The following is a 15,679-nucleotide window of genomic DNA, read 5'->3' as shown; positions in this document are numbered from 1 at the left end:
CTTTGGGCGGAAGTGTCTGTCATCGAGTGTAAGGATTAGGACTTGCCCGTAGTGGTATGTGGCCCAATCAGAGAGACTGTCACTGCGGGCAGCTTGTCTTACCCGGATGTCCGCGGAGCCGGCGTGAGCTCTTTGTGAGGGTTGTGCAGGGGAGAGAAGCGTGTGGGTGATAATCATGGGCGGCAAGAACAAAAAGCATAAGGCCAGCAGTGGCGCCGCAGGAGCTGGAGCGGTGCACCCCGCTGCTGTAGCCGCAGCCCGGGCCAAAGCGGTGGGTGCTGCTGCGGCCGAGTCCAGCGCCGCCGGGGAAGCTGCAGGCAAGAGACCCTCAGCTCCCCGCCCGAGTCCCGCCGTTAAAGACCCGCGCCTTAAACAAGGTACTACCAAGGGAGGCAAAAAGTGGCTTGAGGGTGGTTCTACTACAGTGCAGTTCTTTATATGTATTCCCACAAATAAGCCCCGTTGAGTTCCACAGGACTTACTCCGGTGTGCGTGTGTAGTGTGCTGCGTAAGATTCGCTGTATAGGGTTTTTAGGGCATACATTAAGCCAGAACTGGAAATGTCCTTTCCTGGTAGGTTTCGGCCTGTTCATTTAAGAGCAACCATAAGGCAGAAATCCAGTTAGTGAAACACTGGCTCTCCAGGCTGCAAGGTAGGACTAGCCACGATGGCTGTGTTCTCTCTCCACTGTCGGAAGCAGTGTGCCTCTGAATCCCAGTTACTGGGAATCACAAGTGGGAAGAGTGCTGATGCCCTCCAGTCCTGCTTCCGAATTTCCCATAAGCATCTGGCTGGCAACTGTGAGAACAGGATGCTAGGCTAGATGGGCCTTTGGCCTTCAGCAAAGCTTTTCTTATGTCTTTATTCTCAAGGCCTGACTTATGCAGGATGCTGGCCATGGGAGAAAGCCCTTACACATACAAGCTTTCCATATGTGATCCTAGTCATGTTTAAGGTGCAAGTGTCATGTCTGCCAGCCCATTCATGTGTTGAGGCTAGCATGATGCCAGAGATACACTGCCCTGTGTCATTGATTGTTCATGAGCTAACTTTAGCATGACTAGGCATGTGTAGAAGCTTAACATGGATAAGGGTTATTTCTGCATCTTGTATATTAGGCCTTATTCCCTTCCTATAATTCAGCTCTTATAGGCACAAGGAATTTAAAAAATAAATCCACATCCTGTGTAGCAAACACAGACATCTAATCTGCATCACGTGACCCTGACTTTATTTTGGGGTAAAGATGTTAATGGTTGCTTAATATTTTATAAAAGCAGTTGACTCCTTTCTTTTTTTGTCTTCTTTCAGACCTTGGGTTGATAGATGAAAAAATAGTACATGAATTAATGGGAATTTAGGAACAGCTACTTAGAATATAATCTGGGAACCTTCCAGAGCTGATTTAGGTGATGGGGGGGGGATCACTGGAAGTTGTCCCTCCCTTCCCCTGGCAGAAACCTTAATGTCAGCTGAGCAACAGTAAAGCAATTCATGTTATCTTTTCATTAAGGAAAACAAAAAATGTAGTTCTTGCTTGTTTAAATAAGTTACTGGTTTCTGGACTAGAAGTCATAATAGTGTTTGATTGAAAATTAGTGTTATGTCTGACTAAATCATACTCAGAGTAAATCCATTGAAATCAGTGGACTTAAGTTTCTATTTCTGTTCAGAATATGATTTAGTTGGCTACAACCCAAATGCTCTAACTCAGGGATAGGAAACCTGTGGCCCTCCAGATGATGTTGGACTATAGTTCCCATCATTCCTGACCACTGGCTGTGCCGAATTGGGCTGATAGGTGTTAAGAGTCCAACAACATCTGGAGGGCCACAGGTTCCCCATCTCTACTATAACTATTCTGTTGAGGTATAAGGGCAAGTACTTTACATTTTTACAGGAGTATGTGCAAGCTTTAGTCAAGCTGCAACCTAAACACACGTACTTGGGAGTAAGCCCCACTGTACATAGTAAGAATTAAATCCTACTATATTAAATTTAGTAAACATGCATTTATAATTGTATAGCAAGGCTTTTACTTATATGAGAGAAGCAGCTCCAGTGTTTTGACTGTCAGTTTTGCCCTTGTGCAGTATTATGCAAATAATTGTTGTTTAATCACACAGGTCCAAAAACCTACAGCTTTGGCTCTGCATCTGACACGAGCACTTCCGCAAATGCAGATAAATCTATTCTTAAGGTAAGGGCATCTGTTAGGAGGAAAAGAAGCCTGCTATGTTAGACTAATCTGAAATGAAAGTATTCTATATACTTGCATTTACACCGGGCTGAGGGAAGTTGGATGTGGTGGATCACCAGCTGAGTCCCAACTTAGCCAGGCGACACCGGTGTAGGTCCCTCAGCCTGACTCAGTTGGGACCCAGCCAGCTCAACCAAGGCCGACACAAGTGAAGCCACTGGTGTAAGGCCCCAAAAAGGGGTGTTGCAGGGGAGGGGACTGTGACGCCCTTCCCTGGCTCTCCCTGTCAGGTTCCTACCTGCTCGTGGTTACTGCCTGTCACTAGGCACCACCAGGGACTCCACCAGTCCGGACTGTCCTTTTTTATGGTTTCTCTCCCCGCTCTAGCATAGACCTCACCAGATCCCCCTGCTAGGCAGCACCACCAGTCACGTCCTATAACCCGTATTCCCAGAGACTCTGCCTGAGTCTCTCTATCAGGTTACCTCTGTGACTGCGTGCTTAAGCTGTCCCAATCCCTTTGTATCAATGCAGATAATCCTGGTTTGCTCTGAATACTTGTGGTGTTATTCTCTTCACCGCTGCCACCATTTGTTACCCTTCAGCCTTGGTATTTACCTTACCCTCCCTTCTGGTATGTGGAACCCCAGCCAAGGATCAGGCCTTTGGTAAACCAAATATATTTATTAAATAACAGAGATAACAAGATTACTTTATAAAGGCACTTAAGCATATGGTTTCATCTATTCCTGAGATACTGGTCTTAGTATTAATCCGAACTCCACACTCTCCTCACATCCACCAACTCTCCACCCAATCTCCTCTCAAAAACCCACCAAAACAACCCACTCACGTTCACCGTCCACCCAGATTTAACTGTCATCCTTCCATTTATACCCTCAGCCATTCTAAACACTCAGCCAATCATCCAGCATTCTACTGCCCATTCACTCCCTCCTCCTCTTTCATTCCACTTACCATGTATCTCCTATACAAACAGCACTTACCATATATACACTAATACATGAACATCACAGGGACATAGGTCACATCCAACTTGTGTTTGGAGTGCTTCTGCAGGTCCCAATCCAGGCAAAAGTTATGCTGGAAAAAGGTCGGTTGAAGAAAATAATTGCAATAGAAGTCAATGGACAGGGCTTACTCCCTACTAGGGGCATTTGGGAGAGCAGGCTTTTACTTTCTGGTCCCTGTGTGCAGCTCCCAAATGAGCTGGTGTTCAGCCAGCCCAGAAGCTCCTGAATGGCAATTGGAAATGCAGAACTTTACACCAGCTTCTCTTGCTCCAGCACAACTTACGCTGGATTCCCCTGAATTGGATTGGTCTGCCCTTCCCCTGGGCATCAAAAAACATTCAGAGACTTCCTTACACAGATGAATATTTAGTGCATCAGTTCTTTCATGTAGAAATCTGAATGATTCATGCCCCCATGTGTATTCTATTTCCATGGATTTGCATTTATGTTCAACTTTTAATGTACTTTAGCTAACATTTTGCAATCACTTGCTCAAGATATAACCTATTTTGCCTTCACAGGTAGTGATTAACAGTAACTTGGAAAAAAGAATCATTAGTGTAATCAATGAGCATAAGAAACAAAATGGTGAAAAGGGAATGATTTCTAGAAGACTTACAGCTAAAAAATTACAGGTAAAGTATAAGAACCCCATGTACGAAACGTGTGAAACGTACTCCAGTAGTATAAAATATGCTGGTGAACGGAGAAGTCACTGAAAAAGTGAAATCGTAAGCCAAGTTGGTTTGATTTTTACACATCCATGTGCCTAAAAGAATTAAGTTATCTTCATTGAAATTGGTAGGGAGGGTTTTTTCATTGATCGCAGCTAAGTTGACTGTCTCGCTGTTCATCAATAAATTAAAATATGACTTCATTTTGAAAAAATATGCAATTATATATTTATGATTAAATTCAGTTTCATAATCTTGAAGCAAACATGGTAGTGCACTCTTACCCGTAGTTAAGGAATCAGGGGTGGGACATGTGTACCCTGCTTTATCAAGACCTTGCTTAAGAGGGAACACAGCGTTAACAAGAGTTTATCAATGCTGGTTAGCCATTATTAAGTTTAGTGTTGGTATTTTGTGCTTGAAAATAGAAGAGCTGAGGGAGGAGTGTGTGATTCCATAGTTCACCCCAGTCCCTTTACCATGATTAAAGGATGGGTCCCTCTTTAAGATCTTAATAATGGTTGTCTACCTCTTTGAAATGTGGCTGTAGAAACATACTCTACAAACTTTGCGACTGATCCAAAGGCACTCTGATCACACATGTAGCTTCCAGTGAGTATGGATTTCCTGATGCACACTATACAGTGAGAACTGTTCTGCACTTCAGTTGCATAAAACAGAGGACTATTATGTAATAGCAATAATAGGGGTTGTTTTTTCAAGAGTAAAAAACTGGCACATTTGCTCTGTACTTTATTCCTTAACATACTGTTCTTTATAGGATGTATACATGGCTTTGCAAGGATTTTCTTTTAAGACTGAAGATATTGAGGAAGCTATGAAAAATACTATTTTGTATGGTGGTGATCTACATTCTGCACTTGACTGGCTGTGCTTAAACCTTTCCGATGGTAAATATAAAGGAAAACTATGCCTTTGAAGTTTAGCAGTATTATTTACAACTGAAATTGACTTTTTCCTGTCTTTATGTATGGTCAAGTGTGGGGCATGTAGGGTGTGTGTGTATGTGGGGGTGCTTCTAAGGAACAATCTGGAGCTTCAAGTGGGCTATTCCAGTTGCTCCTTTACTGGAGCAAGGCGCACTCTCACCAGCCATCAGTTGATTAGCATACAATTAGTTAAGAAAGGTATAGAAGTCTGCATTCATGCTAGTAACTTACCTGCGGCTTACTGTTTGGAACTACCGCTGGATGTACACCAGTTACCACAGGGAGGTACTTTAGCTCTGTTACACAGTGTTAAACTAATTGATAAACTTGATAAAATATCAAGTAGATGTTCTGCATATTAAAGCAGATAGTTCCAGGATTCAGACAAAATATGTCTGACTCCATTTAATTACAGTAGTGCATATAGTTTTTTTCTTTACCTCCTCCTCCGGATACAGCTGGGTGCTGGTGGTGTCTCTGTGCTGCTGAGCTCGGGCGGAGATGCCTGCCGCTTCTCTTGCTTTCTCTGTTATTGCTGCTTTGGGCAAGCACTGCCACTCAAGGAGAGGAGCTACATGCCTGCAAAGAGATCCAGCAAAGGCACATGGGGCTGTTTCACACATACATGTACATCTCTGGATGACTTGGAGCTGAGCATATCAACTAACTCCATTAAAAAGCATTGCGTCTGAGACAATATGACATTTGTTATTGTATTGTTATTGAAAGATGTTGCTATTGCTTTTTTAACAATAATAATATTTTTATTTAAATTTTTGTAAACTATTGTTCTTTTCTGATGTGTATTTTTTATTTGTGTTTATTTTTTGTTAGCTGCCTTGAGGGTCTTTTTGGCCAAAAGGTGGCATAGAAATAAACTGTACCATAACATAGCATACTCTCCAGTTGAGAGTAGGTACAGAAGTGTTCTCAGAATGAGATTAACAGGAAGGGAATAGTAAAGGCATATTGGAACTATGTGCACTTACTATGCAAACAAATGATTAGTGCCAAAATTATGACAGGAGTAGAACTGATGATTGAATGGGAGGATTTAAGCTCCTTTTTCAGTGCTGGAGCATGGCCAAATCATGAAAAAGTGACAGTGATCTGGACAGTATGTGCATGTAAAGGCCATGTTTTCTGTAAACGTTAGGTGAATTTCAACTTTGTTTTTCAAGATGCATTACCTGACGGTTTCAGTCAGCAATTCGGTGAAGAACAACAGAAAATAAGAGCAAAATTTTATCCTCCTTTACCTCGATGTGAAACTCCTCAGGTGCCAAACAATAAAAAGAAGGAAGATGACTGTGAAAAAAAGGTACTTCATTGGATATGGAGAAACTGTGTGAAGGGATTTTTGGAGCTTTTATTAAAAATAACTTATTTTCTGAGTAAGGAAACTACTTGTTAATCTGAAGGGCATGTGTTTCTTTGCCCTGAAGCAGAGTATAGATTTGACACAACTATTTATTTTTACCTTTTATTGATTGATTTTTTACAAACTTACAAACGGCTTCTTCTGAAGCCATCAAAGCAGTGTACATATCACAAGATGATCCCACTTGGCCATTGTAAAATTATTTATTACAAATACTTTTAACCCACCCTTCACCATATGATATCCTGGGGTACATACATAGAGAATCAACATGAATTAAAAACACCACAACATAATTCTAAATGTGTGCCTGCTGCACTGAGCTACTGTGCAGACACTTTGCTGCAGTCAGAGATTTCATGAAAACAACAAAGTAGATCCCACAAGCCTCCTGCTTCACGTCGGCTACAGAATCACTGGACCCGTCAAAGCGAAGAATTTAGCAAAAGAGGCCATGAGGTGATAATACCAATGCTTTTGTTGATAAGGGTTTGACTAAGTTGGGGGTAACGGATATTTTTAAAGTATGTTCTTTTCCTGTGCTACCCACAACTCCATCCCGTTTCAGCCATTCTGCTGAGAAATCTTCACTGGTGGAATAGCTCTGCCGGCATGTTTGGGATGTTCTACCAGCATACCTACTTAACTGAATAGCTATGCCAGTCTATTTTTTAGCTATAGCTTTAACTGTCACTATTATTTTTAATGTTTTTATTATATTATCTTGTATTGCTTGAATTGTCTTTGGTGGATTGCTAGTTTGGAGTGAAATGCTTTTGCATTACTATTTTTTAATTTGTTTAAAATTCTAATTCTTTTTATTTTTATTTGTGAAGTGCTTTGAGAGGACCTTTTTTTGCCATGAAGTTTGAAAATATTTAAATAAAAATAGGAATATGGGAATAATTTTCTTGCAGGAATTAAATTAAGAGGTTTCCCTACAACTAATTAAATATTGTAGTTATTTTTTTAAAAAAAACTACTTATTGACATGGCAACTTTTTCTTAGGCCCTGCTCCTGTGAGAAGTTCAATTTAATAAGCCCTTAGGCTAGCATTCCTAAATTCACCTACTAAGAAGTAATTCCCATTTCTTACTTCATTAAACACATGTAGAATTGCCCTGTTTAGCTCTAACTTATCATCTGCTTGCCCTGAGTGAAGAAGCAGGTACAGGAGTATTGGCTCTGCTTAAAAAAAAAAAAGCTGTGTTCATAAATAATTTGTTCCTATAATAAACATATTGGGGGCTACCTCTCTATAGAGAGCTTCTGTCTCCCATTGAGAAGGGCTAATTCTAGAAAGTAGCATTCATCAATATCCTCACTACGAACATAAAATATATATTTGTACATAGTATGTTTGTGTGTGTATTCACACATGTACATATAATTACCCCTACTCAAGTTCATAGGAAATTGTACTTGTTTTTAAAAAAACTGCAGCCTGATTCACTGTTCCCATTTTAAAAATACACATTCAGAACATTTTCAATCACTAAATTATTCTTACAATATCCAAAGGTAAACACAGGAAAACAGAAGGATACAAGCATGAAGCAATGGATCTTGCAGTATGCAGAGCAACAGAGTGATGAGGACAACAGTGAATCGGTGAAAAGTTCAGATGAAGAAAAATTTGATCCAGTAAGTTCATGAGCTATTTTACATAGATCTTTGTTCACTAAAAAACGTTGGTAGCTTATCATTTAACAGGCGTCATTTTAAGTTAAATGCTTGGCCTGTTGATTTTCAGTCAGACTTTAGTACACTTGACCTCTGTCTGAGTGTCCATTAAAAAGCAAGTCCGTTGTCCTTTATTTCAAGCAGCTTGTTTGTTTTAATATTTATAGATCACAATTTCATATAAAACATTGCAAGGTGGTATTGTTACATAATCCCAGGCTTAAGAAAATTGAAAATTGTTTTCATAGTCCTATGGGTGCTAAAGAGCAACTTTTTTTGGAATATATGCAACAATATGTTTGCCATCGTCTTTCACTCTTTGTAAGTTAAAAGACCTCCATCAGGAAAGCCATTCCTTTGCTTTATTCAGCAAATATATTTGGTGAATGTATTTGGTTACAATGGTGGTAGGTAAATAGAAGTAGCCACTTCTTTGCCATCATGTGCATATGGATGGTGCCAGTGAGGAGCATTCAAAGGATTTGGTTCTACATTATGAGGGTAGTGTGAGAACATGGTTTTTGACTGCAATTCAATACATGTCTACTCAAAAGCAATCTCCATTGGGTTCAATGGGACTTACTCCCAGGTAAGTGTGTATTGGATTGCAGCCTTAGTGTAGGAACAAAAACATCAACATTCCTTGGAAGCTGCTGGTCAGGAATATTACCCCTCAGACTGAAAAAGGTCAATGAGATTATCTCCTCTTCGCATTTTATTGAGGAAATCTGCCTCTTTTCTGTGTCTCCTAAAAGAATGAGTTGCATAAAGCTGTCATAATTGAGCATTTGAAATGCACAATGGTGTTTTGAAAGCCATAAACCCCCTCTATTAAGATTTACCTGCAGTTCCTTTTACTCTGCTTATGGAGAAGAATACACTAGCTTTCTGCATTATTTGTAAGAAACTTTACAATAAAATTGGTACCTTTTTATCATTTCTTTTAGCAACACGAAATCCCTTCAAGTCCAAGTGGCACAAGAATCTGCACACGTGCAGTTCTTAAAAAAATTAGCTTCTTATTTTTCTAGACTGTATCTAATATAACCTACACTTGCAAAATAACTAATTACTTCATCTGGAACAGAATGAAAGATATTTACACTTGGCTGGGAAACTAGGGGAAGCAAAAGAACAAGCAAGTTCTTCCAAGCAAGACAAAAACAAGCAAGGACAGAAGGTGGCGCAAGAAAAAATAAGACGCATTCAGCAAGGTAGGAGCACTCAAAATGCAGTTACCTGTAACACTCGGGGGGGGGACACTTCTGGTATTTAATGCCAAGTAGCATGTACACAGCTGGCACTATATAAGTGTGGGTCTTTGTTGTTTGTATTTTCCATAGGAGGAATGCCATCATGCGGGTTATAGCTCGACCTATCGTCCGAAGGCAAGAATGTTTCTGAAGTCAAGACTAGGGGCGTCAGGCCCCTCCCACTCTCCAGTTCATTCTTGCCTTCATACCGAACAAGTTTGATATTGATAGCGTAGCTTCTAGCTAAGTCATTTGTGTATTTGTCTGACAGGGTGTGGAAGTTTTGTTGTCTGTGTGTTTCACACTTCCCTTCCCTCTATCTTGTTTTTCACATTGTTTGTTTCATTTTCCTGGGGAATCCTTGGGGGGGGTTTGTGACGCCCTTCCCTGGCTCTCCCTGTCAGGTTCCTACCTGTGCGTGGCTACTGCCTGTCACTAGGCACCACCAGGGACTCCACCAGTCCGAACTGTCCTTTTTTATTGTTTCTCTCCCCGCTCTAGCACAGATCTCAACAGATCCCCCTGCTAGGCAACCACCAGTAACATCCCAATACTAGTATTCCCAGAGACTCTGAATACTGGTATTGTTATTCTCTTCACTGCTGCCACCATTTGTTACAGTTTCCCTTCAGCCTTGGTCATTACCTTACCCTCCCTTCTGGTCTGTGAAACCCCAGCCAAGGATCAGACCTTTGGTAAACCAAATTAAGTATTTATTAAAGATAACAAAGCTAACAAGATTAACAAGATTTCTTCTTAAGGCACATAAGCATATGGTTGTACTCAATACTAATCCGAACTCCACCCCCCTCCTTCTCCACTCTCTCCTGGCAAACCACTCTCTCAAACCCACCAAACAACCCACTCTTTCTCTTCTCCCCCCAGATTCCACTCTCACTCTTCCTTTTATACGTTCAGCCATTTTAAACACTCAGCCAATCATCTAGCATTCTACTGCCCATTCACTCCCCCTCCTCTTTCACTTCACTTACCATGTATCTTCTAAACAACCAACACTTACCATATATACATTAATATAGGAACATCACAGGGTTCTCCCTTCCCCGGGCCGTTTTTCTGCCTTTTTCCCAGGTTCTAGCCTAATGGCTCTCAGAGAGACCGCGGACGTGGTTTTCTCTTCTCTCAGGTGGGAGCTTGCAGATGCAGCTCCCGGCCTCTCCACACCGCTTGTTTTCGTGCCCGTTAGAAGTCATGTCCCCCACAGAAGCCTGCCCTTGAGGCTTCCTTTTATCTTTTGTTCCTGGCCGTCTGGGTCGCCGCCTTCCCGGTACGACCACGGCTTTTTTCGTCGCGGCGGTTTATGCCTAGAGCATGCAGCTGCGGCTCCTCATACTATCACTGCCCCGCCTCCCCCGGCTCGCTCTGCAGCAGCTTTAAATCTCGCCGCGCCAGTCGCCCGCAGGCTGCGGCTTACTCAGTCTCCCTAAGCCTACAATCACTAGGGGATTCTGCTGGCCATCTTGCCTCTCTGGCAGACTCTTTTCCCTGGCTTTTACAGCTGCGATCGAGCCTTTCAGCCCCACGGCTCCAGAGCATCTCCTTTTTAAATTGGAGGCCGTTTTTTCGTTCGCTGGTGCTCCCAGGGGACCGCCATTGCTTCTTCATCTCCACAAGCCTTCTCTGATTAGTCAATTTTTCCCGCTCCTTCTGCTAGCCCATTAGTATTGCAAAGGGGGTTCTCTATTCCACGGGCTATGGATAGCAGAGCCCAGGCCTTCTGTCAGCTCCCACTGTGTGACCTGCCCTTTGTGTGTGTGTTCCAGATAGGATCCTATAGTCTTCACAGGTTCCTCCATTAAATCTGCTACTGCTGCTGGCCCTGGCAACTATTCGATTACTGCTACTATCTGAACCAGTATAATCTCTTCTCTCCACTGACTGCACCTGTGACTGTTTCATTAAGACTATTAATACTACACTGACTGTGCACCAGGCTGATCGATCTTAGTGTGCAGAGGCTGTTGCTACTATACAAGATTCCTTTATTAAATCTGCTGCTGGCTCTGGCAACTGTTTGATTACTGCAACTATCTGAACCAGTACAATCTCACTGTGACCGTTTCATCAAGACTATTGCTACTGCACTTGCTGTGCACCAGGTTGTTTGAACTGTACATTCTGCCCCATTCGTGACCGTGTACAAAGGCTGTTGATACCATACAAAGCTGTTTGATCTGTACATTCTGCCCCATCCGTGGCCGTGTACCAAGGCTGTTGATACTTTACAAGGCTGTTTGAACTGTACATTCTGCCCCATCCGTGGCCGTGTACCAAGGCGGTTGATACTATACCAGGCTGTTTGAACTGTACATTCTGCCCCATCCGTGGCCGTGTACCAAGGCTGTTGATATTATGCAAAGCTGTTTGAACTGTACATTCTGCCCCATCCGTGGCCATGTACCAAGGCTCTTGATACTATACCAGGTTGTTTGAACTGTACATTCTGCCCCACCCGTGGCCGTGTACCAAGGCTATTGATACCACGCAAAGCTGTTTGAACTGTACGTTCTGCCCCTTCCGTGGCCGTGTACCAGAGCTGTTGATACTGTGCAAAGCTGTGCAAATATTACATTCTGCTCCATACTGTACCACACCTGCGGATACTGTGCCAAGATATCTGGACGTGCATTCTGGTCGTGTACTAAGACTGTTCATAGTGTACATTCTGCCCCATCGTGGCAGTGTACTTAGCCATCAGCCAGTGCATTCTGCCCCAGTCGTGTGCCGTGTACTGAGCCTGTTCGGGTCTGTACATTCTGCCCCATCGTGGCAGTGTACTGATACCCATAGAAAATATAAGATGGCGGAACAGTGCATTCTGCCCCATCGTGGCAGTGTACTGCTACCCTTAATATATATATGATGGCAGAACAGCCAGAGACAACCCAGGCAACCATGCTGAAACAACAGCCAGAGACAAACCAGACGACCAAGCCTAAACCACCTAAGGCGGTCAAACATAAGCATGCTAAAGCGGTTGCCAAAACTAAACATCTTTCCAGCCACAGCACAACCAAGCAGCCTCGCTATGTCTCTGTTCCAGTTCCAGAGGGGTCAACCCGTGCACAGCTAACTACCCTCTTTCATTCTCCTGCCGCTTCCTTTGATGAGGAGGACTTTCCGGGTTTTCCTGAACAGCCAACAGTCACCCAACCCGGGGCTTACTCTTCTTCACTACCTGTAGGGCCATCCGCACTTCCGCCTATCCAAGAGCAACTGTCCACATCTCCGGGACTGCAGCTGTCCCATGAGTTCATTTCACACCTTCTAGGGCATGCTATCGTTTCTCGCTCAGAGACAGTCACCATCACAAGTTCCCGCTATCCCTCAACACAGTGGGGACCAATTTGTACACAGTGAGACAAATCCTTCATGTTTTCCAAATCTGTTTGACATTGCCAGGGGCAGGTTTGTTGATGACGTCTCTTGTGCGGAGGAGTCTGCATTTGCGCTGCAAGACGAAGGAGACGACTGGAGTGACCATTCGGAACATGAGCAGGATAGATCCTATCGCCTCTTCGATGCCTCAGATTACCAACCTCTTGCACGCAGAGTGCTGAACACCCTCGGCCTTTGATCCACTCCAACTGCAGCTGCCATTCCCACTTTAAAGGGGTCCAGGGTCTTGAAATCCCCCACTCCAGCAGAAAACTACATTCCCATGCCAGATCCCATCGCTAAACTGGCCAAGGACGAATGGTCTCACCCTCTACAAGCACGCCGATTTAATAACATTGCGGACAGACTTTTGTTGGCAAAGAAAGAGTGCCTGAATGTATTTTTCCACAGCAAGGTAGCAAGGCCAAGAAGCTCAGAAGACGTGCCAATCCCAAGGACATGTTACCAGGCAACCGTGGCTCTCGCAGCTGGCCTTATCTATAAGACTGGGCAGAGCAGCCAGTCTAGTGTGGGGAAAAGCAGTGGGGGTCGAGAACTTTGTAGTGGAGAGAAAGAGCTTGTAACGTGTATCCTAAAACTTCTTGTCAGTAAAGTGACTCTTAATACTTATTTGAGTGTCTGGCTGATTACTTGAAAACGGGACCTAGCTTGCAACTATCAGTGGCTTTATCCTGTGCATGTTTTGTCTGAGCACTGGAAGACCAGCAGGACCAGCATATCGATCCAACAACTTTATCCTTTGGCCCCGGACTTTACTACCAAACGGGCCGTCCGTGGCATATTGAGCCAATTTCCAGCTTAGTTTCCAGATCCCTCTTTCCAAGGGAAGGAGAATCTCATTTAAAGGATGCCACTGAGCGGAGACTGGACTTTGCCTTACGCAAGACTCATAGGCCAACGCCTTTCCTATGCGTGCATCTACATCAGCCTCTATTTTCGCCAGGGCAGCGATGATGTGGTTGGATGACCTCATCGAGGATCCCAATCCAGATCCTGTTTTTCTGTGCAGATCGCTTATAAAATTGTGCAAAACAGCTGCTTTCGTGGCCGACGCCACCTTGGACGCGAATCAGCTAGGAGCACGCGCCATGGCGGCTCAAGTTGTTGCCCGATGGACCCCCTGGCTTCGTCACTGGCAGGCCGACTCTACCGCCAGAGTTAATCTATCACGGGCACCTTATGCCGGGTCATTACTTTTCAGCGAGGAGGCACTAAAGGCAGTGCTTGTTGACCCTAAGGACACTCGAAAGCCTGTCTTGGCCACCGTCAGAAACATGGAGCGCAGACCTTTTAGATGTTTCGCTTTGTACCGCACGTCTCAGCCCCTTCGAGGAACGCGGCCCAGGGGACGAGGCCGCGAGTTCCCAACATATGATTTCTGCTCCTCCAGAGGAGGCTGGAATAGACATTTCCAGGGTAGAGGCCCACGGTTGGCTAGTTAACTTCGACAAAAGCCATCTACAACCAACCCAATGTCTACAGCATCTAGGTGCAATGTTGGACACCCTGCAAGCGACTGTGCTCCTGTCACCAGATCGCATAACGGCTATTACAGACATCACAAGATCTCTGATGCACAAAACATCTGCAGACGTCATGCTTCTCGCCAGGGCTCTCGGAATGTTGGTGTCCACCATCCATATTGTGCCATGCTCACGAGCTCATACTCGCCAGCTACAGTGGGCCTTACTACCATTCCAACACGACATTGCCAGCTCAAATCATCGAGCAATCCCCTTGAGTCCCACACGGCGCTTGTCATTCTGCTGGTGGACAAGGGTACAACATCTCACCCAGGGCACTCCATTCAGAGAACCCCACAGGACTGTCATTACCACAGATGCCAGTCTCCTTGGCTGGGGAGCCCACTGCAACTCCCAGTTAGTTCAGGGAGTTTGAAACACAGCAGAGCAAACTCGAAGCATCAATTGGCTGGAACTAAAGGCTGTCCACTTAGCTCTACTTCATTTTCAGTCTCTCTCCCACTTGGACCATGTCCTCATTCGAACGGACAACACGTGTGCCAAATCTCATTTAAACAGACAGGGAGGTACCAGGTCCCGACCTGCAGAACCTGTCTTCCCTCATATTCGACGGGGCAGAACAACATCTACAATCCTTGCAAGCAGAACATCTAAGAGGAATTTGGAATGTGACAGCAGACTGGCTTAGCAGACAACAGATCTTTCCGGGAGAATGGAAGCTTCATCCGACCGTTTTCCATCTTCTCCAGCGTCGTTTTGGCGCCTTCTCAGTCGACCTCTTTGCCTCCAGTCGCAATTGCCAGCTACCCAGGTACTTCGCGCGATATCTGGACACGACAGCGGAAGCAGTGGATGCCCTATCGCTACCGTGGCCGGATGGCCTATTGTACGCCTTCCCTCCAATACCATTGTTAGCCAGAACCTTGAGGAAGGTGCGGCGCGAGAGGGCCAAACTGGTTCTGATAGCTCCATATTGGCCCCGTCGACCGTGGTTCTCGGATCTCCTTGCCATGTCAGTAATGGATCCATGGACACTCCCAGTCAGGCCAGACCTCCTATCCCAGGGTCCAATATTGCATCAGGATCCCAATTGGCTCAAGCTAGCAGCGTGGCTTTTGAACGGGGACATTTGAGATCGGCTGGCCTGTCTGATGTTGTAATTGACATTATTTTGGCCTCGAGAAGACCATCCACTGCTCGTATTTATCAACATACTTGGGTGGCATTTTCCAGGTGGTGTCAGACTCAGCACCTCGATCCTTCACAGGCTACAATACACAGGTGCTGCAATATCTTCATAGGGGCTTCATGATGGGACTCAGATCCAACACATGGCGTCAACATGCGTCCACTCTTTCGTCCATTCTCTCAGTGCCCTTCACTGGTGCCCCTATTGCCTCACATCCGTTCATCAAACGCTTCCTCAGAGGCACTACCCTACATTCACCGGCTGTAGTCCACCGTTTTCCCTCATGGAGTTTGTCAAAGGTGCTGCAGGCTTTACAACGCCCTCCGTTTGAGCCCCTCAGGACTGTGCCTTTACATTTGTTGTTATTCAAGGTCCTGTTCCTGATCGCGATCACTTCTGCGAGACGAGT

General features: G+C 44.4%; 1 protein-coding gene across 1 annotated transcript in view; it reads left to right on the top strand.

Moving 5' to 3' along the window:
- The window catches only part of DHX29 (DExH-box helicase 29), a 45,831-nt gene continuing 30,152 nt past the window's right edge, over positions 1-15,679 (top strand). Inside the window, exons 1-7 of the mRNA XM_061617943.1 lie at positions 1-377; positions 2,128-2,201; positions 3,757-3,870; positions 4,691-4,820; positions 6,041-6,180; positions 7,763-7,885; positions 9,012-9,138. Coding sequence (XP_061473927.1) covers positions 176-377; positions 2,128-2,201; positions 3,757-3,870; positions 4,691-4,820; positions 6,041-6,180; positions 7,763-7,885; positions 9,012-9,138 — 910 coding nt within the window. The 5' untranslated portion in view covers positions 1-175. The remainder of the gene's footprint in view (positions 378-2,127; positions 2,202-3,756; positions 3,871-4,690; positions 4,821-6,040; positions 6,181-7,762; positions 7,886-9,011; positions 9,139-15,679) is intronic.

Source organism: Rhineura floridana, chromosome 1 (genome assembly GCF_030035675.1).
Source record: "Rhineura floridana isolate rRhiFlo1 chromosome 1, rRhiFlo1.hap2, whole genome shotgun sequence".
Classification (NCBI taxonomy): domain Eukaryota; kingdom Metazoa; phylum Chordata; class Lepidosauria; order Squamata; family Rhineuridae; genus Rhineura; species Rhineura floridana.
Note: the sequence above shows the minus strand (reverse complement) of the source record. Positions and strands in the feature narration are given on the sequence as shown.